At 33.6% G+C, this 27,842-nt stretch overlaps 1 protein-coding gene across 1 annotated transcript in view; it reads right to left on the bottom strand.

The window, feature by feature from the left end:
• Positions 1-15,460: 15,460 nt before the first annotated feature.
• Positions 15,461-27,842, bottom strand: part of LOC145681865 (fatty acid synthase-like) — a 123,489-nt gene continuing 111,107 nt past the window's right edge. Inside the window, exons 31-32 of the mRNA XM_081753471.1 lie at positions 16,720-16,971; positions 15,461-15,897 (exon numbers count right to left, since the gene is read on the bottom strand). Of these exons, the coding sequence (XP_081609597.1) occupies positions 15,775-15,897; positions 16,720-16,971 (375 nt within the window). The 3' untranslated portion in view covers positions 15,461-15,774. The remainder of the gene's footprint in view (positions 15,898-16,719; positions 16,972-27,842) is intronic.

Genomic DNA, 27,842 nt, shown 5'->3' with positions numbered 1-27,842 from the left:
CCGGGTTCGCAAACCCAGTGCGTATCAGTTGTACACGCGCCCTCCATTATTTGAATTTTATTTAGTGCCTGTCTGCATTCATTTACGGGAAACCAGAGTCAACTTCTGTGAATTTGTGCAGTAGCTACAAGACTACTTCGTGGGATTACCAAGTGCTACCCCACAGTCCTAATCCCCCACATGCATTAATGGTGTGAGAAAAGTATTCGTAGTGAAATCCCAATCATCGTCTTTCATATATATATACGTGGTACAAAGGGCTATAATATAATAAATGTGAAATATAATAATGTCAAATGTAATTTTGTCGCGCAAATAGTTAAGCCTTCAGTGTTGAGTGTTGTGATTATCTTTTTCTCCTACATTTTTTATTAGTGTTTCAATAAAAAAGCATAGTGGCATTTTATTTAATGTGTTTTTGTTACATGTATGAGGGATGTTTGTGTGCGCCGTGGTCTAAGTGACCATCTGAACGTCCGTGAGGATTTCGAGACGAGACATCTGAACCTCTCAATGCCTAATCCTCATCTCATTATTGAGACCGGAGGGCGATCCGGAAAAGTTCTGTAATCTCCTTTTGGAAATGTTCTTCGATGTCTTAACTAGGTAAGTTCAGGTCTACTGAAAATACTCATTGGTGAGATGACAGGGGGCAGATCCGGAAAGCGGTTACACACTTCATATGTGCGGGGTGTTCATTTTAAAAATTGCCTCCCTTACAAGGAAATGAAAATTTTTTTCACAGGTTGGGACGAGCTCAAATCACTCTTCATTTGTTTTCGCTCCCTTCAATATTCTTTTTTCTCTGACTTGTTATTATAGGATAAACCGTGTAGATCTTAATTTTTAATTCCTTATAATTAAGCAGTGAGTAAAAGAATGCAGTGGTTCTATATGGGAACTGGAAGATGAGTTGAGATTAACCCGAACTAGCTACTGAAATGATCTGGAAATTCAAGATTTGCTTTGGGACTGTTACAAATCATTTAAAATTCGTAACCTAGAATTTGGCAATGACTTAAACATTTAGTTTTGCAATTGCGGAACACTCCTTTTAACCTTATTATCTAGAACAGAAGTTTAATTATTACGAATTAGCGTGAAATGACTACTAGTTCATTTTTCTTTTCTCTCCTAAAGGTATGTGAACGTTGATTAATGCTTTCTGCCTAACTGAAATGAAAGTTAGTAATTCTTTTTGTTGCTAGTTACTTTACTTATGGCTATATAGAACGATAATTTGGTGGTTTATAAAAACTTCAAACAAAATAGTAGTCTAACGACCTGCGCTCAGAGTTTGATATCATCCAGAATAATTTTAATCCAATTGATCTGAAATTAAAGAGTTATATATATATATATATATATATATATATATATATATATATATATATATATATATATATATATATATATATATATATATATATATATATATATATATATATATATATATTCCTTGTATACTCTGATTTAATATGTTCTTTATGACGCATCGGTAGCAAGTATTTAGTTTCTTTTCTTTTCTTTGACAAGTTGTCAGCCGGAATGTGGTTTTATTTTGTTAACTGTAATAAAATGTCCGTTGCGCAAAACTTTTCCTTCTTAGAGAGTGAGACTTTCAATCATGGGTATATTATAATTCAGCGGAAACTATTCAGTTTTAATTTTATAAATTTCCATAGAGTTGTAATCCGTTCAGGACAGTCTCTGGTGACTTCAGTCGACGTGCTCCTTGCCGTTTGACCAGTTTAGCTAGGAGCACTCTGCAGTTTGGCTGAGCCAGTCAGGCTGTTACAGTTTCTGGCTGGCGCAGTCGGGCTGTTACAAAGTCTTTAAGACCAATGTTTATGTACAGTCACTTACATAAGTACATGGACCCCTGACTGTTACAGTTCCATTACTTGGGGTACAGGTCATTTGCAATGGTGAGAACGTCTAGACAGATGCTACCCAACGTACACGTAACTTTTCTCGCCACTGACAGCAGTTGGTAGCACTGAGTCAGGTCTTTATGCAAGTAAAATTGTGAGTAGATGATGCACGAAACATTTCTCCATTCTGAGATGAATCTCTCTGATCAGAGCGTGTTCTCTAATGAACATCATATGTTAATCTCAATATTGTTGTGTATGTAATGTATTTTCATTATATACTGTATATTCAAACAAATAAAAACACTGATCATACATGAATCAGAAAATGCTTGTAAGTAGACGAAAATATTAAATCTAGAAGAACTGCTGGAAAGAAGTTTGTAAATCACTGTGTCCATCGGTAGACCTCCAATTGTCCTTATTCCATCTTCTTTTTCTTTCTAGGAAAGAGATGATGTTTCTTGTCACACTGAGTATGCATTGAAATTGAAATTGAAACAGGAACACTTGAAAAAGTTTCAGCCTGGGCGGGATTCGAACTTGGGTCTACCGAATAGAAGTTAAATGCGCTAACCACTTACCTACCGCGCCACTTCATCTTCCACCTCAACTAATACCTAGCTAAAATCATTTCATGGAAAAATATAAACAAGTTGAGTTGATTATAGTTTAGCGTGCTTTTCAGCAGCGAAGCTATATGAGACGTGGACCTACTGACTAACGTGGAATCCGAACCACCTGAGCTTCCGTCGGGAATTGAACCCGGGTCTCCCACGCCAAAGGCGCGTATGCTAACCGCTTAGCCACGAAGGAGCTGAAATATAAACAAGATACTAATGCTTGTGTGTGTCTTAATGACTTACTCGAGATTTCCTTGTTTAACTAAAAAGCAAGTTATATAGACGTTCCTCAATAAGGAAAATATCACGAAACGTTCTTCAAGTTGAGGTTACGCCATCGGTTTCAGGGATGGTCCCGATTTACATTACATTTCTTCTTTACATAACTTCTAATTTTCAAAAAAGAAAAGACGACAGAAATTATTTTCACATTCTTTGAATTGTATCAACACGTGTAGAAATAGACAGCTCTATGTTTATGTTCTATAACTACTAGTTTATTTTATATTCATATGACGAATTTGTTGCAAATTGAACCGGTGACACTAGCCGAGTGATCTCGGGCGTTCGGCTTCTGATCATAAGGCGCAATCCACTAGGGGTTCGAATTTTTCTGTAAAGCAAGGTCGGAAATTTAACTGTTCTTAGTATTTCTGTGTTCGTGTCCCTGTAGTGTTTGGAATACGTCGAAAGGACATGAGGAACTAGTGGCGAACAATACTCCAGTTGGGGCAATTTGTATTTTAAAAAGCTGTGAAAGAAGGAAATTCCCATTGAAGGTACCTGGGTTCAAATCCTGTCGTGGCAATTATTAATTTTTCTGTACGGGAAGGTATTGTTTATGTAATTGGTATTGTAATTATGTTATTCCTTTATTATTATTATTATTATTATTATTATTATTATTATTATTATTATTATTATTATTATTATTATTATTATTATTATTATTATTATTACCATCACAGAAGTAAAGAAAAAGTAACATACAGGTATTCATAGGAACAGAAAAGATACACAGTATGTCAAATGTTTCTTAGGTTTACACATGAACGCAATAATATTATTATGTTTATGGATTTAGAGATAGAATTATCATTTTATGGCATCAAGAAATGGAATATAAAGATTTGTTAGCTGATAACAGTAAAGCATATTGTTTCGCCCTTCTTGTAAGTAAAAAGGTGAGGTGACATCTTAAATAGGATCATTGTCGTGACTAGAGTTGTAAGTTGGATCACTATTTACAATTTGTGCACAGTAGGAATAATTCGTTAGAACTCATTTTTGGTCCATATTACAGCAGTAAGGACGTGTTTAGCCCTTATGTATTCATCAATTCTTGTCCAAACACGTTACGTTCCCAGACATTTAGGAATGAAGGTTGATTCGGATGACATAATTTTGTGTTGTTGGCATTTCACCTGTGAAGGAAGTCTTCTTAACTCTTACAATTAGACCCAGAGAAATAGAATATTTTTCATGTTAGTATACATCAGAATTATCAATATTGCAAATTATAAAAATTTCCTTAATTGCCACACCCGGAATCGAACCCATGACCCCAACATTATGAAACTAACGCTTAAGCCACTACCCTAAGACATCACTGTTGTGAGAGAAGGAAAAAAGTGGATTGCAGGGAATACAGTAATTACACACTTTTACAATTCCAGTGTAATAATGCTAAAACTTTCTGATTTCAGTCATGATAAATAGTAAAGACATGGAGAAAGAATAGTCCAGAGAATTCAACTTTAAATTTACAACTCATTTGCACGGAGGTGCTGTCGTATGCTCTCGCCTCGGGTCCTCATTTTTCACGGCACGGCATTGGATAGGTAGGCCCTACTCATAGTGATCGGAATCTGGTGTTTCAGATCACTGGATTATTTTTTTGAGTTAGCTAGTATAACGAACCTTCCTCAGTACCTTGTTTCCTATTTTCACGCTTTTTACTCACTTTTACAGTTTTTCCCAGTAACTCTTTAAGAACAGGGACAAATACACAGAAACATTAAGGACAGTAAAAATCACAAACACTATTCGCGCGTTCTTCCCTTGCCCGAAGTAAAACAATAAAATATGGTGAGCCTGCAATTTTCGGTCTTCCATCTTCTATGTGTTGTTAAATCCAAAGTTGGAGTGGGTCAGTGGGTCAAATGGATCGAGATTTCTGAGTGGGTCAGTGGGTCGTGAGTTAATTGCATGTGATCCACTGCGACCCATCATCCACCGTGACCCACTGCGACCCACCACCCACCGTGACTCACCACCCACTATGACCCACTCTGACCCAGCAAACAACTCTGCTCACTGCATTGTAGACAGCATCTTTTGAACAGCATATTTTTTCACCCTCGACCCTAGCCATAGAAACTAAAAACACGTTTCTGATTGGTTGCAGCTTGCGATTGTCCAAACCTTCTGGTGTATGTATTGTGTATTACACCGCTCTGCATGCATTCTGATGTTTTCAAACGAATAACATTTTCTGAACTGGATTTTTCCACTGATTTTAAATATGTAATCAGTTTCTCCTTATCACGTCAGGTTTCTTGAGAATTCGACATATTCAAAAATAGAGGTTTAGTGGGAAAACTACTTATGTCTGTGGAGAAAACTACTTGAAAACATTAATATATTCTAGTAATTGGTAGAATATTGACTTCAATTGTACTATGTGCAAGTCCTACGATGTCTTGATATCTTTACAGTCAGATAACTTAACAGGATGATAAAAATATTCGCAAGATGTGTCCCAGGACATCTTTTTTTTTTTGTTTTGCTGAACATGGATCAATGGTTTACTGACATGCTAGGATTTACAGAAAGGTTTGGTGTAACTGATTGGATACTTCTGTTTCGAGACTTTTTATCGATTCATCGGTATTAAGTTTGAAAGGCGTCTTACTTCACAATTGTATTATCATTGGGTCTATCCTGTTGCACATTCTATTCATATGAAAGAGACAAATGAAAATGTTAAAGTGTTTAATAGGTTGTGTTAACTACAAAAAATACCAATGGCTTTTGTGTGGTGACTTTTAAGTTATAGATCTCCTGTTGGAACTTCAATCTGGTTACACTGAACATCCTTATTATCTCTGCGAATGGAACAGTCTTGCAAAGGGTGAACATTCGATTAGGAAAGAATGGCAATCCCGAAAATGTATCTCACCTGGCGTGGAGAATGTTGAACATGAACCACTCGTTGAGTGTTCAAAAATTTTACTCCTTCCCCTGTTTATAAATTTAAGCATCATGACACAGTTAGTTTGTGCTCTAAATAAGGACGGTAAGTGTTTTAAGTACATATGCAAAGTATTTAGTACTATGAGAATCAAAAACTCACAGCTTGTATATTTACTGGTCCACAGATGAAAAAAAAGTTCTCAAGGACCCACTTTTTGATAATACCATGACCTAAATGAAGAAGCAAGTATGGCAAAGCTCCAGGGATGTTGTGACGAACTTCCTGGTAATACACGAAGTCCTGATTACGAACATATTGTAGAAGAGTTGCTCTAAGATCTTAGAAATCTTGGGTGTAATTTGAGTGTAAAACTACACTTTTTACGTACACATTTAGAAAATGTTTCTCACAATCTTGGTATCTAGAGTGAAGAACACGATGAACGTTATGACCAGGACTTAAAGGATACTGAAAAGAGGTATCAAGGTGGTTGGATTATTCATATCATGGCTGACTATTATTGGTTGCTGAAAAGAGAGAATATAGGCGTTGTTACTATATTATTATTATTATTATTATTATTATTATTATTATTATTATTATTATTATTATTTTTATTATTATTAATGGAATAACAGAATTACTATATCAATTACGTAAACAACACCTTCCAATAAAGAAGAAAGATTGATGCCACGATGGGATTCGAACTCGAGTCGCGGTAATGGCAGTTCTCTACTTTCACACTTTGTCATCCATTCCTCATACAAAAATACGAAAATAAACTAGTAGTTATGTTAGATAAACATAGTACACACTATTTCTACACGTGTCAATATAATTCAAGGAATGTGAAATTAATTTCTACCCTATTTTCTTCTTTGGAAACTAGAAGGTAAAGAAGAATTGTATTGTAAATCCGGATCATCGCTGAAAACAATGACGTATCCTTAACTTGAAGAACGTTTAGTGATATGTTCCTGATTGAGGAACGTTCAGTGATATGTTCCTGATTGAGGAACGCTTAGTGATATGTTCCTGATTGAGGAACGTCTATATAACTTGTTTTTGGGATAAAGAAGTGTCACGGGCTGTATTTCGTGACCATTCTATATACTCCAGGTTCTTGATTCAATTCTCATTAACTTTATTGGAAACAAAATTTTATAATTTCTTTCTTTGTTCTACATATGCATTGCTTATAGGAACAACAATCTTAATGTTTGATTGCTATTTCCTTTAAATTGTCCAATTTACCTCAAGGAGTGAGTGATTCAAGAAGAGAGGAAATAGAGAGATAACGGTTGGTTGACTAAGACATTCTAGTTTTATCCAAACCTGGAAATTATGTAAACACTTCGTTTTCTTCCTGACGCAAAGGCATCGGATGACTAGTCAAGAAAACGCAAACAGAAAACAACTCAAGGTTATGTTGCACGACCAGTGCATACGTGACCTAGTTTGCAAGAAACAGGATATTGGCTCGATATGAATCAAGTAATGCCACAATTCAGGAAATGTCAGTATGATAATGTCATAAAGTTTGGGTTAGGAGTGATGTGATGCTTCCGATCAAGTGAGATACCATCTCCCGAATATCCGATTTCTCCCTCTCCCTCCTTAGACAATCACTTATTTTGATTGTTGAAGAAAACAGATTCCGGATAAGCAATTGCGTATGTCTCTTGTCCTATCTTTCTTCCCTCCTCACACTGACACGTGAAGAGGAGACTCATCCTGTTTCTGGAAAAATCCAGAATATCACATCACCATATGCGTCACCAATGACGGAGTCGGGCATAATAAAATGACCGAACCCGTGAAACATAGAGTGTTGAGTGCGATTGAAAGTATAGTGTTCGTCAAATGTCAACACCTTGTACGAAGCCTAATATCAGTTTTCAGGTAAATATATTTCTGTTTTAAGTTATTTTTTTCTGTCGGCAGACAGCCTCGGAACAAATTCAATATGGCAAAGTTTCGTGGAGAACTCTCAACTAAATTCACTATCTTTCAAATGTTAGAATAACATAACTCTTTAATTGATTGAAAATGATTGCAATTAATATCTGTTATTCTAATTTGTAATTTGGATTTTCACTTTATTCTGTTATTACTTAAACTTGAAAACAGACAAGATGTTATAATTTGTCAAAGCTTTCAAAATATTGTCTCAGCACTTCTCTGATATATTCTGAGTATTGAAAACTATGTTGTCTTCTTTCCTTTTTCTTGTTATCTTTATTTTATTTTAATAAATTGTATATTGTTAAATGAAGAAAGAGAGCTCTTCCCTTTTACTAGACCTAAACCCATCCTTTCTAGGATAGCAGTGTACGGTACAACTAGATGGGTGTATCTTGATCCCTATATCCCTAGACAAAATTTAACCTGTAGTATCTCATGTTTCTCTGCCTTCTTGCAGGGAAAACAGAGCCATGAGAGAAGGAAATCTCGAGTAAGTCATTGTGACACTCATAAGGAACGTCTCATTATACGAACATTAGTATTTTGTATAGTCTAACGATACAACGATTTTAACTAACTTATAGTTTAAGTGAAAGATGAGGTGATGCGGTACGTAAGTGGTTAGCGTATTGAACTTCCATTCTGCGGTCCCGGCAAGGTTGAAACTTTTTCAAATGTTTCAATTTCAATTTTAACACATATTCAGTGTGACAAACAAGATCTTCTCTCCTCTAGAAAGAAAATATGTTGGAATGAGGAGAATTGGAGAAGGTCTCTCAATGAAGGCAATCATTTACTAACTTGTTTCATGCAGTTGTTCTAGATTTAATATTTTCAGCTATTTTCAAGCATTTACTGATTCATGCGTGGTCAGTACTCTTATTTCTCTTAACATACAATATATAAAGAAATAATACATTACATACACTGAAATATTGAGATTAATATATAGTGTTCTTTGGAAAACACGATCCGAACCATAGAGATTCATCTTAGAATGGAGAATTGTTTCGTTAGTCACCTACTTTACACTTTACCTGAATAAACACCTGGATCAGGGCTACCAACTGCTGTCAGTGGCGAGAAAAGTTACCTGTAACTTGGGTTGCATCTGTCTAGACGTTCTCACAACTGCAAATGATCTGGACCCCAAGTAATGGAATTATAACAGTCAGAGGTCCAGGTACTTATGTGAGTGACTGTACAAGGCTTAAGTAGTCTATCAAGAGAGAGAGAGAGAGAGAGAGAGAGAGAGAGAGAGAGAGAGGAAAAGAAAACATGCATCAAGAAAAAACTCTTCGAGTATTTGAGATTGTCGGAATTTTATGTAATATCTAAACTCCGAGTATCATTAAAACAAATATTGAGAATTTTGGGTGCGAAGCTCCAATAGTGTCTGGACATTTCCCTTCTGATCCATCTTGAAATGTCTATGACCAGGTGCTGCAGTAATCATACCCATCCCCCCCTCCGATGTGGAGGTCACAGAAGAACCCCCATTCTTGCCATTTTCGAGCATTGTCTTTTGCGCTCGCCGACACCTGCGGCCCTATGAAATATGCCTGTAGGTGACTAAGGCCAGTAATCGTGAAAAGAATCACTTGATTCGGTTCACCAGTTTAGAATATTAGCGCGATTATACTTCGTCACTTTCCCGTTCCTCTCCATTTTCTTTTGACCACCATTTTTTAAATGAAATACTGAGATTGACAACTATTACGTGTCGGTCTGTAGCACTAACTTGGAGTGTGCAAAAAACAACATCGCTGTATCATGTGGCCCTCAGATGGCACACACACACACTAAGTTAGAGTGGACTACTTGACCGCAATAAGGTTTTAATCTCAATCACCAAATTTTAGGACAAGCATGTTAACAACTAGAGTCCATCCCCTCCTATGAGACGATATTAATAAATTCTAAACTTTTGAAATTACATTTAAATTATCGAGCATTAATAAACACTTCTTTCTTTCATACCTGATATATTATTAATTTCTGCATTGTTACTGCCTCTTAAGATTTCATGCTGACCTTGCTTACAAAAGAGACTATCTTGATAGACTACGAAGCTGGGGATTCTTGATTCAAATGTCAGTAAGGCATTATACTTTTGCGTTTATGGCTTCCATTAGCCTCACGCATAAGAGGCAGGCCTAAAACCACCTAAAAAACATGGGTGACGAAATTTCGTGGCTTTCCAAAACTTTTAAATACTCGATGAACCAAGTTTTGTAATGGTTCGACAGTAACCAAAATTACAGTAACGTTCAAAGTTTGTATAATGTGTGAAATTTCGATTACACTCGAAGTTTCGAGAATAACAGAAATTTTGTTAATATTTAAAGTTTCGAGTATTTCTGAAATTTCTGTAGTAATCATATTTTCAAAATTACGCCAAATTTTAGTAATAATAGAACTTTCAAATACCGTATCCAAACTTCGATAATATTCAAACCTTCTATAATACTCGAAACTTCGATAATATTCGAACTTTCAAGAATACCTGAAATTTCGATAATATCCGAACTCCGATAATATTAGAATTTTCGATAATAAACGAAACTTCGATAATACTCGACATTTCGTTAATATCCGAAAATTCGATAATTTCAAATACTCGAACGGTTTCGAGTAACCTATGACAACTTGATAAATTTTCACATCTGAAGTTCGATAGGTTTCCAGCCTTATCGAAAACCCTTATATTAGTAAACTACGACTACACAAATAGAAGGTTTCCAAAGCTAAAACGTTTTGCTCATAATACAATCCATAGATGTGTTATACTCATTTAGAAAACTTTTTGGTGAACCTGATATTAAAAAAATTCCTGGAAATCTACTCTTTTCAAATGTTACATACATATACACTTAACAGTGAGAGCTGTTGTCTTTGTCCAAGGTTATGCTGAACTCTTTCACTTCTGGCAATAAAGAAAGAAGAACCTTAACAACGACTCTCAACTCGTGAAGTCATAGTTAAATTTAACAATTGTGTCAGTGATGTAGTTATTCAGTTCACATTGTCAATGAAATCAGGAATTTCCATTTGGTAGGAGAACGACATGACAGGCTGTAGAAGCAAGGTTAAGACGACCTCCACCACTGGTATGAAAAAAGTCGGTGCATAACGTAGCTCATAAACTGCGCCCTCCAAGTAGGTGCAGAAACTAAAATTATGTATGACAGTGCCAACACCAAATTGTTGTATACAAATAGTGGTATTATTGTGAAAAAATTCCTATCATCAATAATATTTAATCTATTCATTTACAAAAATAAATAAAGTTTGAATTATGTTACAACGCAAACCATTACGCCAATGAAGTCATCTCTCTTTTCGAAGAAAACGAATACAACATCTGAAATTCCAAAGACCCCAGAAAAATTCATCCACATGTTATTTTGAAAAATAGAATAATCAGTTATCACTAATAGTACAGTGATTATAATTGGTGAACCGTGTTAATGCGAATGTTGTAAAGATGTAAGTTTTGGACCTAGTACAAAAAGTGTTTTATAATGTCAATGTGAATCAAATTCATATGCCATCACATATAAAATTCCACTTTATAATTTAAAGTTTTTGGTGTATTTTGTAGTGATATTCAAGTGATGTGAATTGAAATATAAAAATACAAGTTTACAACGATAGTGTATATTTTTGTATGTACTCCTAAATATTGTTTCTATTTAAAGGGCACAAGCTACAAAGAAGAAGAAGAAGAAGGAAGTATATATGAAGAAATAGTTTAAATATTTGTATTATATCGAGATTTTTCTTGTTTTCATTGCTATAACAACTTGTTTATCTGGTTGATATGGTAATGTAGAAATATGTAGAACAAAGAACCACATTGTTATAATTGGATGTATATTATTTTAATGTGACAAATAAGGTATATATGTGGAAAAAGATATAATCTAAAAGTGCATAACTGTGGTGCAATTCATTTGTGATCTCGTGAACTTTATAAATATTCAAAGTTTATTTGAATCAGGGAATGTAACGAAGAAATAACGTTACGTATTTATATGGTGCCGGAACCGTGGAACCTTGAGATTAGTCAGAAGTTTAGTAAACTATCTCAACATCATGTTGTACATTTTACTACGTAATAAAAGAAAAAAAATATATCGAAGAGATAAAATGAATACCAGTACAGGAGTTGAAGACACTAATATTCCAGCAACTGAGAATTCATAGGACGTGATTGATTTTTTACGACAGCTTGGACAGCAGATGAATTCCATGACACAAAATTTGGATTCCAGGTTGGAGCAAGTGACACAACAAATAGGACAGCAGATGAATTCCAAATTGGATTCCAGACTAGAACAAATAACTCAACAAATAGGACAGCAGATGGATTCCAAATTGGATTCCAGACTGGAACAAGTAACCCTACAAATAGGATAGCAGATCGATTCAATGACACAACAGATGGACTCTAGATGGAACAAGTGAAACTCAAATAGGACAGCAGATGGATTCTAAATTGGAGCAAGTAACGCAGCAGATAAATACCAAACTGGAAATAACCGACAATAGGATAGAACAAATTATCCATAGCTTTGGAGTGGTGAGAAGTACCGTTGATGTAGTAGAAACACAAGTCAACGAACATACAAATCAAATTCGGAGACTGCAAAAGGAGGTGCAGGCCATCGAAGAAAAAATCAGTACTGCAATGTGTAATCCTGATCCTGCACTTAACGTGGTGTATGAGGAACCTAGGAGAACTGAATCAAGACCTTGTGAAGAAGACAGCAACCCATCAGAAGGTTATTCCGAAAGGGAGGACACCATCTCTAAAATTCAGGGCGAGGAAATAAGACCACGTCAAAGGAACCACACCCACGCAAAGCCAAGACGTCTTATTTATTTTAGTTACAAGTGTAATCGCGTGAAATTCAGTGAAATCGGATCTTTAACTAAATTCAGCGGTAGAACTGAGGGCATCCCAGCGAGTACCTTTTTGGAAAAAATTGAAGAAGAATGTGACCTAATTGGTATAGATAAGGCTAATTTCCATAAAATATTGCCAAATATATTGTTACCACCTTGTTCGGTATGGTATATAGCGATCAAAGGTAATCTGCGTAATTATTCAGATTTTAAAAATGCGTTGTTAGCAAATTTTGAAAATGGTTTTATCTTAGGAGACCGGGATGCTCAAATTAGAAACCGACATTTTGATCCTAAAGTAGACAAAAGTCTTACAGATTTTGTAATTTCAACATATAATGACTTGAAGCAAATCAATCCATATCAGCAAGAATCACGTATTATTGCATGAATAAGAATATTATTACCGTTTAGGCTACAGCAAGTATTGATTTCTTCGCGGTGTATTAATTTCAATCATTTAATAACGATAGTTCCAAATTATGAGAATCAGTCTAGATTGCAAGGTAATACTAATAGAAACGAGCTAATCATATTTCTGTACGAAATATCAATGTTAGGGTTGTAGTCGTAGTAGAGAAATAATGTTGGATTTTCTCTTAACAGCAATACGACCGAACCTAATTTTAGAAGAAACCGAAATAATAATCGTACCACTTTTAGGGATAATGTAAACAATCGATCTAATTTTCCACGTACTCCCAGATTTGGTAGTAGTTACATAGCTGGCAGAAATTTTCAAAATAGAAATCAAAGAACCGGTGTAGTAAATAACATACAGGACTGTACTCAAGATTGTGCCATTCAATGCAACTTAGTTAAATCTTTTTATAATGTAACTTGAGCTAAAGTTATGGCGTTCGTCAAAAACATATTCAATTAATTCTTGTTTTGTTTTATTGTTTGAATATTGTTATGATTTCATTTGTAATTCGTACTTCATTTGAATTCTATACAGTTATATTAATTTGTTAGAATTGGATATATTTATTTTAGAAAATCCATACCTCGGTTTGCGGAATTGATTGCGAGAAATGCATGAAAATTAAGCATAATTTTAATCTATATACAAACCTATTTAGAATTTATTTAGGTTATTATTTCATTGTAATTTTTACTTCGTTAACGTTATGCAATTACATCTAAGCATCAATACAAATATTGTCTATCCAATTTTATGTTAAATATGCTCGAATAAAGAAACACGTTACGTTGTATTTTAACTCACATCAACTTTATTAACGAATATAAATGGCATTGATTTAAAGAATCTATTTAGGACCTAAAAATAATCAATCCACTTATCATATTTTGAATGTCTTTCTTATCGCTATTCTTATAGAATTATAATAAAATTGATTATTAGATAAATATGAGAATGATATTGAGATAAGATGATGATAATGTATTATTTCATGAATTGTAATTTTTTAATATATAAAGGCTATTCAAAAGGTAAGGTAACAGTGTATATGAAATGTTTAACGGTCCAGGATTCTTTCTTTAATTCTAATCAATTTAAAAAAGTCTCGTAGGTCGGGAGCCATTATACAACGATAATGTATATTTTTGTATGTACTCCTAAATATTGTTTTTATTTACGGGCAAAAGTGCTATTTAAAAGGGTACAAGCTACAAAGAAGAAGAAGAAGAAGAAAGTATATATGAAGAAATAATTTAAATGTTTGTATTAAATCGAGATTTTTCTTGTTTTCGTTCCTATGACAACTTGTTTATCTGGTTGATATGGTAATGTAGAAATATATAGAACGAAGAACTATATTGTTATAATTGGATGTATATTATTTTAATGTGACAAATAAGGTATATATGTGGAAAAAGATATAACCTAAAAGTGCATAACTGTGGTACAATTCATTTGTTATCTCGTGAACTTTATAAATATTCAAAGTGTATTTGAATCAGGGAATATAACGAAGAAATAACGTTACAATTTCATGTATCTTTTCCAAATTATGTAATTACAGAACAATATGATAGTATAAATTTATATATTAAGGCATGAAAATATAATAAGTAACTTGCTCTTTCCATTTCAGTATATTAGAGCTGATAAGCTCAACAATATTTATATTATTGATTGTATCCCAATATGAATACAATATAATAGGTATTTGTAAAAAGTTAGAAGGTATGACTCGCATTACAAGCAGCATGGCACACGATTTCTCAGGATACGTGAAACATCTGTTGGATTCGATGCCACACATATATTGGCTCTGGTTGCAGCGCGTGGGTGATTCATGTCATTATGATTTATCAGGTTAGATGTACTGTTGTATAGTTCTGGACTTATATGCATTTGTGTATAATCATGTAACAAACCTCTGAGATAATTTCATCCCAATTACAAGCTTCTTTCATAGGATCAAAATCGAATAAAAATTTTACGAACTTTATTGTGAAGAATTATTTTCTAATCCTATTGTTTGTATGAGGAAAGTTTCAAGCTGGGTGACATTTACCTTCTTTACCCCTTACCCCCAGCCCCAGCAGTGTAGATGATCGAGAATCCCTAAAGAAAGTAGACATAACACTATCGCGTCAAAGTTGATTAAATTTTACTAAAGTTAAACACTGAAAAATTATTTAATCACATTACCTATAGGGTCGATTTGACCCACTTTTCCCCTTTATTCTTAATGGATTTCAATCACAACTATTACGCTGATGTTCCAAATTTGGAGGAAGGAACATAGTGAACTCTATTAAACTTCACCAAAGTTATCTTGAAGCAGACAGACAGGTAGATCACAAATCTCACTTGCGTACGCTTTAAAAATGTTGACAGATCAATTACTCACAAAAAACTTTTATGTATGTAGTATATTTTATGAGAATAATATTATATCCGAACAATGTACAAGGGATATGTTTATTTCAATTTACATGATAAATGAATTAAACCTAATGCAATTCTCTTTCGATTTACATGTACCAAAATAAATTCTTAGTCTAAACATAAATGACAACTTATTATTTGATGTACATCTGTTTTCACATATTTAGATGCTCATTCAAAATATAACATAGGAAGTAATGAAAAATACTGAGAAATGTCTTTTTTGTTGTTTTTTTTAAATAAATTTACGTGAAGGTTAAGAAAATATATTGCAAATTATCATCACATTTGTAACACTTCTAACACAGAAAACCTCAGAAACCAAATTAAACATTATTTTTAAGCTGAGTAGTTATCCAAAATGCTGTTTAAGTTTTCCGCCAATTTCAAGCATCCATCAGATTGCAACATTGACAAATGGTTTCCAGGTATCACTATCTCTTGGATTTCTTCAGCACATACCTGAAACCGAGATAGAAATAATTAAGTTACTTTGAAAAGAGCGATCCCGTAGAGTAAATATTCTTTTGTTTAGACTTCTACTGCTTATATCTCCTTATAGTTACGGTATGATTTCGAAACAGTTCCTTCGTCATAAGCACTACTCTGAGAGGATTTACATCTCGATATCGAGAATATGTTTCAATTTTAAGAATAAATCAAAATTAAAACGTTGAAAATGGTAACTAATATATCATCATTTTACTGTATAGTAACTTATATGTCAGCTAATATCGTAATACATAATAATGAAACAGTACATTTTGGTACAAGAACAAAATAGTACATTCTAAGGATATAGGTTGTGCTTTACTCCTGTTATTCACTAGAAAAAGAATCTGTCGGTTACTTAGCTAGTAGATAACTTTAATTGTCGTCAATAGATTATAAAACGATCGTTCCTATAATATCAAATGTGTTAAGATTTTGGATTACCAGAAGAAACATCAAGGATAGCAGAAAAGTGAATTATCCTCATATAAATCAGCAGTCGAATCATTTTCTATCCTTACTTCAATCTTGTTCGTTTAAGGAGCAGTTTGCTTTTAAGATTTAACTCTAGCACAATGCATTACTTTTGCAAAGAAGATCGCCTGTAATATTGACAGAAGTATGTATACCAGTATAAATGCTAGAAGTGCAAAACAATAATTTTGTTCCGATCTAATCAGTGAATTTTCTGCTCAACTATACACACATAACACATTATTTCTTCCAGTGTAGAAGATTTAGAGTAAAACTTGAAATAAATATTTATTATTGACAACAAGCCTTATTACTTACCTCCTGAAAACTACTTGCGAAACCATTATCTTTGGTTACTACTTCACTATCTCGTGCTCTGTATGAGATAACACGACCTCTAAAAATTCCTTGAGGCTTGTACATGAAAACTTCACTCAGCTTCTTTCGACACATTTCAATCAGAAGTCTTAGTTTTGAACGAGAATGTGAAGTTTTGTCTTTTACAAGATTCAAAGCATAGTTTAATTGGTCATTCCATGAAGTCAGGTTCAAGATCGTCTTCATTGAATTCTGAAACAGAAAAAATAATAAGATAGAACTTTCGTTCTACGATACAAGTAACAATGAGGATAAGTACAATATAATTATATAGAAATTAAGTTAAAATGATATATGTGATCTGTAGGACATTGCATTTGGGACTAAATCTAGATTTTAAAACTAAAAACCGAGACTCTTGAAAATTTCCACTAAAACCCAGGCACTGTCAGTGTTCGTAGGTTTCCGTAAAAAACAAATTCCTCGACTGACACAAAATTTTCCTTTTTCTTATCAAACTTTCCCTAATTTCCTGAGTGTCAAATTCCTACGACAGATGTTATATGATAAGCTTGTTTTAGTTATATTAAAAGTAGTCTCGAGAACATTTGTGTTTCTTGCTTCTATTTTTTACTTTCTCCTTCACTTTTTTACTAAAAAAACAAATATGCCCAAACAAAAAAATATATATTGTGTTGATTTATATCTGAAGAACAAAGAAAACTGTAAGCATTTGTATTGGTCAATCAGTGAGCACAAAAAGGGTCTCTTCTAGTAAGATAGTGAAATCGGCCATTTACTCAAATTGGGTTGCTATTGACTCAAAAGGTTACCTTCGACCTAAAACTACCTCAAAAAAATGTTTAACCTCTCCCCCTTCCCTTAACGAATTATCGTATCATACATGCTCAAAATTGAATATGTTTTTTTTTTAATTTAGGTAGGAATGGTCGAAAAATTTGAAAGTTTCACAGATTGTAGATACTATCTAGATGTAAATGTGCAATTTTTTTCAAAACCATCTATAAGTATTTTCTTTACTTTTCTGCGTGTTGAAAATTTCAAAAAAATGTTGAAGAAATTTTGGAAGGGACACGTCCCTGATTTTTTGGTTAAAAATTTGTTACACCCTTAGGTAAAACATATCTCTTTTTCGGGGCCTAAAAGTGATGGCAACATTGTCAAAAAGAAATAAAACTGAAAACAAACGTGTTTTCGCACAGTTTTTCCACCTTTTTAGGGCCCTCAAGGTGAGGGCCCCTTCAAACAATCCTTTGCCAAACTTCATAACTTGCCTTTCTTTTGCGTCCCTTCCGCTTCTGTCGTTCTTCGGCTGCTTCGATTGTGTCCATTTCGGAATAGAAACACCAAATATATCTCCGTAGCAGCGTTTCCACTTCAACCGACTGTTGCACAACGAAGTTACACATACCTCGGGTCGGCTCCTCGTATCTATCAGTGCTTGCTTCACTGGCCGCTCATCGTGGCGCTCTTTACCGGTAGCGTTCTCTACCGTGAGCTGTGTGTAACTTTGTTGTGCAAGAGTTGGTTGAAGTGGAAGCACTGTTACGGAGATATATTTGGTGTTTCTATTCCGAAATGGACACAATCGAAGTAGCCGAAGAACGACAGAAGCCGAAGGGACGCAAAAGAAAGACAAATTGTGAACTTTGGCAAAGGATTGTTTGAAGGGGCCCTCACCTTGAATGCCTCACCTTGAGGCCCTAAAATGTTTGAAAACTGTGCGAAACACGTTTGTTTTCAGTTTTATTTCTTTTTGACAATGTTGTCATCACTTTCAGGCCCCGAAAAAAAATATGTTGTAAATAAGGGTATAACAAATTTTTAATCAAAAAATCAGGGACGTGTCCCCCTCAAAATTTTTCTAATTTTTTTTGAAATGTTCAACGCACACAAAAACAAAGAAACGTATAGATGGTTTTGAAAAAATTGCAGATTTACATCTAGATAGTACCTTCAATCTGTGAAACTTTCAAAATTTTTCTACCATCCCATCAAAATTTAAAAATATTCAATTTTGAGCATGTATGATATGATAATTCAGTAAGGGGAGGGTTAGGGAGTCAAAAATTTTTTGAGGTACTTTTAGGTCAAGGGTAACCTTTTAGGACAATGGCGACCCATTTGAATCAAGGTCCGATTTCACTATCTTACTAGGAAAGACCCTTTATTTACGAAATTTCTCTAGATTAGGGAAATTTCCGTCAAACACCGAACACTGAGCACTCTATGGAAATTTACAGTGTAGTCATAGTTAGGTACTTTCTTTTTTTCTGAAATACGTATCAGAAATAACTAAATAATAAGTCAACACACTACAAGTGAGTGACAGAGTGAAGACTATTCCTAATAATTCATTATCGATAACTAACGCACGATTGGTATTAACTTATGTATCGACAAAAAAGCTGTATATTTGGAGTTTTGAACAAGTTTTGAGGGAACAGATGATGTAACTTCCAAACCAAAACATTTGGAAGCCCTACAAATAGTTGAAGAGCCATCACCTCACTCTTGTGCTTTCCTTATATTATTGTTACTTAATATAGGTAGTTACTGTAGCAGTTTTGCTTTATATTGTGTATTTTTTAAACTCGAACCCGAGAGTGCATTATCCGCAACTACTATATTAGTTGGCCGAAGGAGCAATGAAGTTGGGTTGGGTAAAATATAACATTAGAAGTGGAATACTTGCCTACCTTAACTAAAAATTAAACCTAATGAATTAATAATAATTGTTATATATAGAAATGGCTGAAAGATCAAACTTACACAGTTATGCATCATACGAAGAGATATTAAAGACCAACTTTGGCTATAAGGTTTTCAAACACCAGGACCGTAGAAAAACAGACGAAAAAGGAAGAGGAACGACTTTTCTCCAAATACATATAGACAGTAGCGTACGCAGGTATTTCGGGAAGGGTCCAAACTCAATAGGGGAATATTTTATAATAAAACTTCTAAAATTGCCCTTATAATTAGGCTAAATTTACACAAAAGTCGATATTTCGGGGGGGTCTGAAGACCCCCAGGACCCACCCCGTGCGTGCGTCCCTGCATATAAAAGTCACGAAAAAGAACTTGATTCGGAAAATGATGGCAGGAAAGAAGGAAAAGAACACTCGGACATGTACTAAATCAAGAAGAATACAAACTTTCAGAGAATCTAAGTGACGTTGAGGAAACTCTAACTGCTTAAAAAAGTAAGTAGAGTAAAAGTTGAAAAGGTAAAAGAATTATTACAAAACTGCATCATTGTGATTGCCAAGGCACAAACAAGGGTGAAACTTTTAGAAGAAGAAAATAAACGGCTAGGAGCGGAACATAATAAAATATACGAGGATCCGTAACGAAACTACAAAATCATGGGGAAAGTTTGCAAATTCAGTTGTGAGTGAGAAACTATGCTTGTAATTTCATTTTGAATAGTTAGAGGAACCTCGTAGGTGGCAGCGCTTCTCTCTATAGTTTGAGAGAATGAAGCTGGTAGATGGCCTTTGCTGTTACATCACCTTACGTTCGCACCTTACAAAAATTTTGTGGTTGGATGTTGTAGTCATTCTAATTGCAAACATACGCCTTGGAAGCTGGGGAAAATGGAACATGTAAGTTTGGAAAAATATATAATGACTCTATTGAATTTTCGACTTAACAATGTTCGAAAAGTTTAATGAATAATTAGGCTTTAAAGACATATAATTTAAATGAATGATGGAAAGCTGGTTTGAAAATGAAATGCATCCGTGTGATTTTGAAATATTTTAGTAAGTAATTTCTGCAAGTGAGTTGATATATGACATTTGCCTACATTACCTCTGTCTACCATTCGCACAGCAAATTTAATAGAAAGTTGGTTTGTTAAGTGAGTAAATATTTAAATTCATTTGATCAGCTCAGTTCTTACAATGATACAGGATTCATTTTACAAATGAACACATGGAATATAGTTCTCTTCAATTTGAGCTTCATTTCATTAAAACATATCTGTTAGTTTATAAGATAAAGCGGAGTAATAAATGACTAACAATTTTCCGCGTGTGAAGTGAATTATGATATATTCCTGAATCGTTGCCAGCAATCATTCTCGCATTAAATTAGTAATTTTAACGAAATCAAACAGATTGACGGAAGAGTGCCACAGTTTTCGAATGAAGGTCGTGGCCATATGACCTCATTCTCAATTCAAGGGTTATAAATAGACTTCGGATCCATATGCACTAGAAATAGCAAACTATACATGCAAATGTGCACTAAAAATAACGAAAATATGCATGAAAATATGCGAATATGCACTAAAAAGGGTAAATATCCATTAATCAAAAAAGTTGTATTACTTGGACTACATGTACTTTGTGTATAACTATGATGTATTCTTGTTACAATACACAACTATGTAGCTTTCGGTATTTACTGGCAAATGCCTGCATATGTCAGTCAAAACATTTATTTCGTGTTACAGGTCGTTAAGGGACAGTATTTCAAAAAAAGCAATGTTACTTGTCGATAAATCTGGAAATCCATGCATCATTGTTCCCAGGAACACTTTATTTACATCAGACAAGAATTTATGCCAGGATTTTTCGTGACTATTCAGTGTGCTTTTCGAACAAATGTTTGTCCAATCGGTCCTGATGAAATCTGCTTTGTTAGTGACTCAAAAAGCTCAAATGTACTAGAAAGTGTTAATCAGCGCTCCTCTTCTAACCTCGTTATGATCTTTAAAATTGAGCTGAAATGAGCATTGCTAAACACAAGTTCGCTTTAAATGTTTTCAACTCCTTAAGCGCCCATGGTTTCTTGAATACCTTTGGCTTTTGGGGTTCAAATAGGTCAGTATTTGAAATTTATATATATATAAATAGAATGCACCAAGCATCTGTAAATAAAGAATAAATATACTGAGAAAAGTAAATAAGCATATAGTAAAACCTGTTAAGCGAAATTGAACAGGACTCGCAAAAAATTCCGTTAAACGTTTTAAAGTTAACGAAGATAGATCTATGCTTAAAACATTAAATAATGGACGTATATATAATGGGCATACTGAGATAAAATTAAATAATTTACACACCATTTCAATTACAGTATTTATTTATGTTACGAATTAGTACACATAAAACTTACAATGAACAAAGAAACTACCTACGTTTTTCAAGGCCAAGATGAAAAGTAATCTCCTATGCTCTTTCCGGCGCTCCTCTCTCTACTTTTGACTCCCTTTTGATCTATTGTATATGTTATGCTTCTTGTCACACGTCACTTGTCCAGCTAAGAATGAGTTAGTGGTATTTGAAATTAACTCTATGAAAATTGCGCTTCGTTCGAAAACTCACACAGTCAATAGTCACGAAAAATCTTGGCATAAATTCTTGTCTGATGTTAATAAAGTGTTCCTGGGAACAATGATGCACGAATTCAAATGTATCGACCAGTAACATTGCTTTTTTGAAATACTGCCCCTTAACGACCTGTGACACGAAATAAATGTTTTGACTGAAATATGCAGGTATTTTCTGGCAAAGTCAGCATTGCCTGCATTGCCAGAAAATACCGGAAGCTACATAGTTGTATATTGTAACATGAATGCATCATAGTTATACTCTAAGTACATGTAGTCCAAGTAATACAACTTTTCTTTTGATTGGTGCATAATTACCCTTTTAGTGCGTATCGATCCGAAGTCTAATGATAACATAAGATAATAATAATAATAATAATAATAATAATAATAATAATAATAATAATAATAAAATTAATAATGTCCTAAATCATACGGTTGCGAAACTATGACCATTAGAAGAGAGGTAGGTGGTTAGTTTCTTTTAAAAAAGGACTGTATTTGGGTACTTAAAATTTGCGTTCAATTATGAAAAGGCAGTTGATAAACGTGTAACTTGTATTTCCAATATCGACCATTATTTTTTTTTAAAGAAAGTAACATTCCTCTCGATTTCTGATAAGAAAGTAGTGAACGTATTACCGCAGTCCGAATTCCACCTTAATATTTAGTTCTACATCATATACAGCATCAGCATTGGAAAGAGCTAAACTTCAACAAAGGAACAAAACAACGAACAAAGCAAGAAGAAAAGAAGCAAACAAAGAAACAACGTAACAGAAATTGCGAAAGAAACCACGAAAAGAAATAAAACATACAACGGGACATAGAAGCAATGAAACAGAAAAAAACTTTAATTGATAACTATCTCTAGGATTGCTATTTTAGTATCTAGGGCCTTACACGGTGGTGGATTAAAGGTTAAATGTGTAAATAAGGTAACAAGAAAATGAAGATCTTTACAGACAACGTAGTTCGTATACCTAACTTCTCTTAGAATGTCTAAAAATTTTCAAAACGCTGCATTCCGGAACTTGAAAATTTCCGTTAAAAGTATATTTTAATATCCGTTGTTCCCAACACAGTCCGCCTAATCAAGAGAATTTAACACATTTTTTACCTCTAAATTCATGGAAACGTGAAATATTTCTGTTTAAGATAACTTTCCATTTAATAAGGAGCGTATTGAAGGCAGCTTTTACTGTATTAAAAACCTGTATTCAAAACCGTACGTTTTTGTTTAAAAGATTTTTTTCTTCTAGTGTAACATTGTCCGTTTCAAACAGCAGTAATTTACAATGTATAATATTGATACTTTAAATGAAGTAAACTCATTTAAGCGAGACATGGAGCATAAATAGGAAGAAGATAAAGTTCTGAAAAACATAACAGAATACTTAGTAGGAAAGTGTGTTTCGAGAGACCGAAATGCACATCAAAGCAACACAAGCTTGGTTTTAAATACTGCGATAAACTCGCTTAAAGGAAAACTCGGAAACTTATGTCATCTCAGAAAATAATTGCTGTGACAAATTTTAGATTTTGTAAAGCAAATCTTTCGACTGATTGAAGAATTTACTGTCAAAAGGGTTGTTCATTTCTTCCCGAAATACACATTTTAAAAGTTTCTTTGGGATGAACTCTTTCAGAGCATGAAGAAAAAGACATATGGGTGACATGTACATTTTGTTGCAGGTAATTTGACACATTTATTTATATCTTCTTCCAAAAAGGTGACAGTCACTCATTATTGTCGGGAGGATGAATCACCCACCCCATTCTCATTTTCCTTTCATATGACCTTGGGAAATATTATAAACGCTCAAGGTCTTGAGTCCATTTACATTAGAAACTTGAAATTCCATTTATAAGGAAAGTTGTTAGACGTTAAAAATTGTCAATTTGATCATTCCTTTAAATATGCATTTGTATGCAGTAACGTCATAAACATGTACTAACCTCCGAAATATGCAACTACATGCACTATAAATGCTATTTTACCCCCAAAATACCTGAAACGAATTTCTGTTTAAGAGCATATCAATATGACTTCAGGAAAATAAGACATGCAAATATGCTAGAAATCCAAAGTTTAGTTATAAGGCATGTTATTCATTACATTCTTTTACGAATTTTATGTGTGATTTATTTTCTTATATCACTTTGTATTCTGGCTGTGATTATAGAATACAGAGTGCACCAGAATGCATTCTTATTTAAGACAGTTTATAATTTTTATTAAAAACAGGTGAAGAAATATCAAAAGTTTGTAAGGTCGTTTCGTGACCCCTGGCTTTATTATGTTAATATATTTTCTGTGTTAGTTTTATATTATTGTCTACAACTCAGGACATCTCTTTTAAGATATTTTAATTGACTCATAAGTATCTACCTGTTTTCCGCTTTAGAAATTATAAGATTGCATAAGAACCATGATGTGTTTAGCACACCTGGGGTCCATGGGGATCCCATGGTTTTCCATGCTGTCATATGGGGCATACAGATAAATATATGAACAAATATATGTTGATCAGGAAATAGGACATGAACGAGCCAACATAAAAGATCTAGTGAAGTCACTTGTAAAGGCCTCTTTAAATAAAGAAAAAAATAATCATGGAACAACTATTTCACAAGCACCGAGCTCGCCGAAGAGTTGCTTCTTCATGGAACAAAAGATCTCGGTAAAATGAGAAAATACAAAAGGAACATTCCTTGGAAAATGGTTGAAATCTGCGAGCGATCAGAAAATACGTCACTCTTGTGCTTTGATGGCCAGTTGACCTTTGCGAGTTATGTGCCGAAGAAGGATAGATCGGTCCTGCAGTTGTCTTCAATGCATCATGATAAGACTGTAGTTCCCGAAAAGAACAAACCGGATATCATCACAACATATAATGAAACTAATTCGGGTGTGAATACACTTGACCATCTTTACAGATTCTACGAGTGCCAAATAAATAAATAAATAAATAAACCGTTAGTCTATAGTTTAAATGTAATTGATTGTGCAAGCATTGCTTCGATGGTCCTTTCGCAGATGAAGTTCCGACAATATAATCCTACCAGAACTCATAAGAGAAGAATATTTCTGAAGAACCTTGGACGTGAATTAGAGGAAAAGAAAGAAGTCGCCTTCAAATCAAGAAGCAGTGCATACAAAGTAAAGTCAAACAAGCTATTACTGCAATTGGTATCGTGAAGATTATTGAAGGACGTTCTGGAACGACTGCGACAAGAAGCAGATATGCATTCTCTATGGCCACGACATAACGGCACAGACGTAAAAACCATGCATTAATTGTGGTAATCCAGATTTCCTGGAACAATTGAAAACATATGTGTGAATTCTGAAATAAACTATTTTACAGTGAAAGTTTAGTACATAGTAAATGTTAGTACACAAATGTTTCATTTTACATATATATATATATATATATATATATATATATATATATATAGTGTGTGTGTGTGTCTGTGTATGAAAGTATACAATATGCTTTTGTATTGTAATAAATAATAGTAAGCAACTGCATTTAACAATAAAATAAAAATAACAGCTAATGAGAAGTGCCTACTGAATGCTAATGATTGGGATTCATACGGACCCCACGTTGGCATTAACGTAACCGTTGAAATGCTGGTATCATAAAGTTAAGACAAGTCATCATCTCTATTTCAGAATAAGAGAATAAATTGCAACATGAAGTACAGTTGACATTTATCATGTACACAAGTATTTTTACTAAAGCTATCATTATTAAATCGTGCTCATATTTTTATTTAGAATTGGTAAGATTTTTCAGAAATTATTAACGGCTATTTGATATTACATCTACACTACTTAACTCAAGAGTATTAATGTTGACTATACAGTCTTGTACTTTGCGCTTGTGATGGCCTATCTGATCAATTAATGGATAAATATCATGAAATCAGATCTGCTATATTACAAAAATAGAACCAAATATTAATTATATGGTAACTTTATGAACTTTAATTCCCGCAACGATATAGATTTTAGAATGAAATACAGTGTGGTCTTCTTCAATTATAGCTTTATTGTTAAAATATCTCGGTAAGCTTGAAAGGTATTCCTGGAATATAACAATGCCTAACAATTTCTCATACGTAGAATGAATTATGATATATTGTTGAATCATTGCATACTAACATTTTCATATAGGCTACAATTCAAAAATTATAACGGAATGAAACAAACTAGTGGGAGAACGACACAGTTTTAGTCGAACGGAATACGGAATATTTCTACGCTATGGTACGTATGTTTCAAAGTAGAACTTTGGAAACAAATAGCTTTCATTTCACTATTTTCAGAGTTTTGTGTATTCATCTATGTATTTTCTATTATTAGCTAATGTAGAAGATCAAAGTAGAATTGTATTTTCAATTATGTCCTTGGTAAATGACTATAGAAATGCATCAAAATGCACTTTTATATAAGTGAGTTTGTAATTTCTATTTCAGAATAGGAAGAGAAACTGCAAAATATAAGGTGAGTTCCGTTCGTATTTGTTATAGAAACAAGTATCTTTTACATCCGGTGTCCCTTGAAAACCATATGGGAATTTACACACCATTAGCAACTTAGAATCGGGAGATCGTTCCGAAATCAATAGAAGTTTTTGTATATATGCTTTTGAGATCAGATCTATTTTGTTTAACTCAAAACGATTAACTTTGGCCACACGATGGGGGTTCCGATTCCAAATATGATCAATAAATCGATATATATATATTGTGAAATCAGAAATGATGTGTTATATAAATAGAGTGAAATAGTAGTTGTATTCATCAGATAAACTGGGTTCTTACAATGATACAGGATTCACTTTACAAATAAATACAAAGAGTATGGTTCTCTTCAATTTGAGCTTCATTTCATTAAAACATATCTGTTAGTTTGTAAGATAAAGCGGGGTAATAAATGACTAACAATTTACCGCGTGTTGAGTGAATTATGATATATTCCTGAATCGTTGCCAGCAACCATTCTCTCATCAAATTAATAACTTTTAACGAAATCAAGCAAATTGTCGGAAGAGCGCCATAGTTTTCGAAGAAGATAATGGCCATATATATGAGCTCATTCTTAATGCAAGGATTAAAATGTATGATATTCATTACATTATTTTAAGAATATTGTATTAATCTAATTTATTTTCTTATAACATTTTGTATTCTGACTGTGATTATAGAACTGCGTGCATCAAAATACATTTCTATTTAAGACAAGTTGTGTTTTCTATTTCAGAATAAGTGGGGAAATATCAAAATTTGATGTAAGATCTGTTCGTATTTGCAATAAAAACACGCAGATTTTATTTTACTTGAAAATCATGTGGAAATGTGCACTTCATTAGCTGTTTATAACAGCTAACATTATTAAAAAATTAACAATGGATTTTGTAGAAATACATTTGATATCAGATCTACTTTCTTAGTTCAACCCAGTTAAGGTTGAAAGTACAATCTCGTACTTGGTGCATGTCATAGCTAATTACTAATATGTTCCATAAATGGACAATTATCATGGAACCAGTTCTGTTATATTACGGGAAAAGAGTGAATTAGTCGTCTTATTGATTTGATTGACTTAGTTTCCCACAGAGATACAGAATTCATTTCAAAACCAAGTACCAAGAAGACGGTATTCTTAAATTTGAGCTTTGTACTGTTAAAATATCTCGGTATGATTTAAAGTAATACAGAGAAACAGATTCTACAACACAATGCGTAA

Source organism: Thermobia domestica, chromosome 3, assembly GCF_964235325.1.
Source record: "Thermobia domestica chromosome 3, izTheDome1.hap1.1, whole genome shotgun sequence".
Classification (NCBI taxonomy): domain Eukaryota; kingdom Metazoa; phylum Arthropoda; class Insecta; order Zygentoma; family Lepismatidae; genus Thermobia; species Thermobia domestica.
Note: the sequence above shows the minus strand (reverse complement) of the source record. Positions and strands in the feature narration are given on the sequence as shown.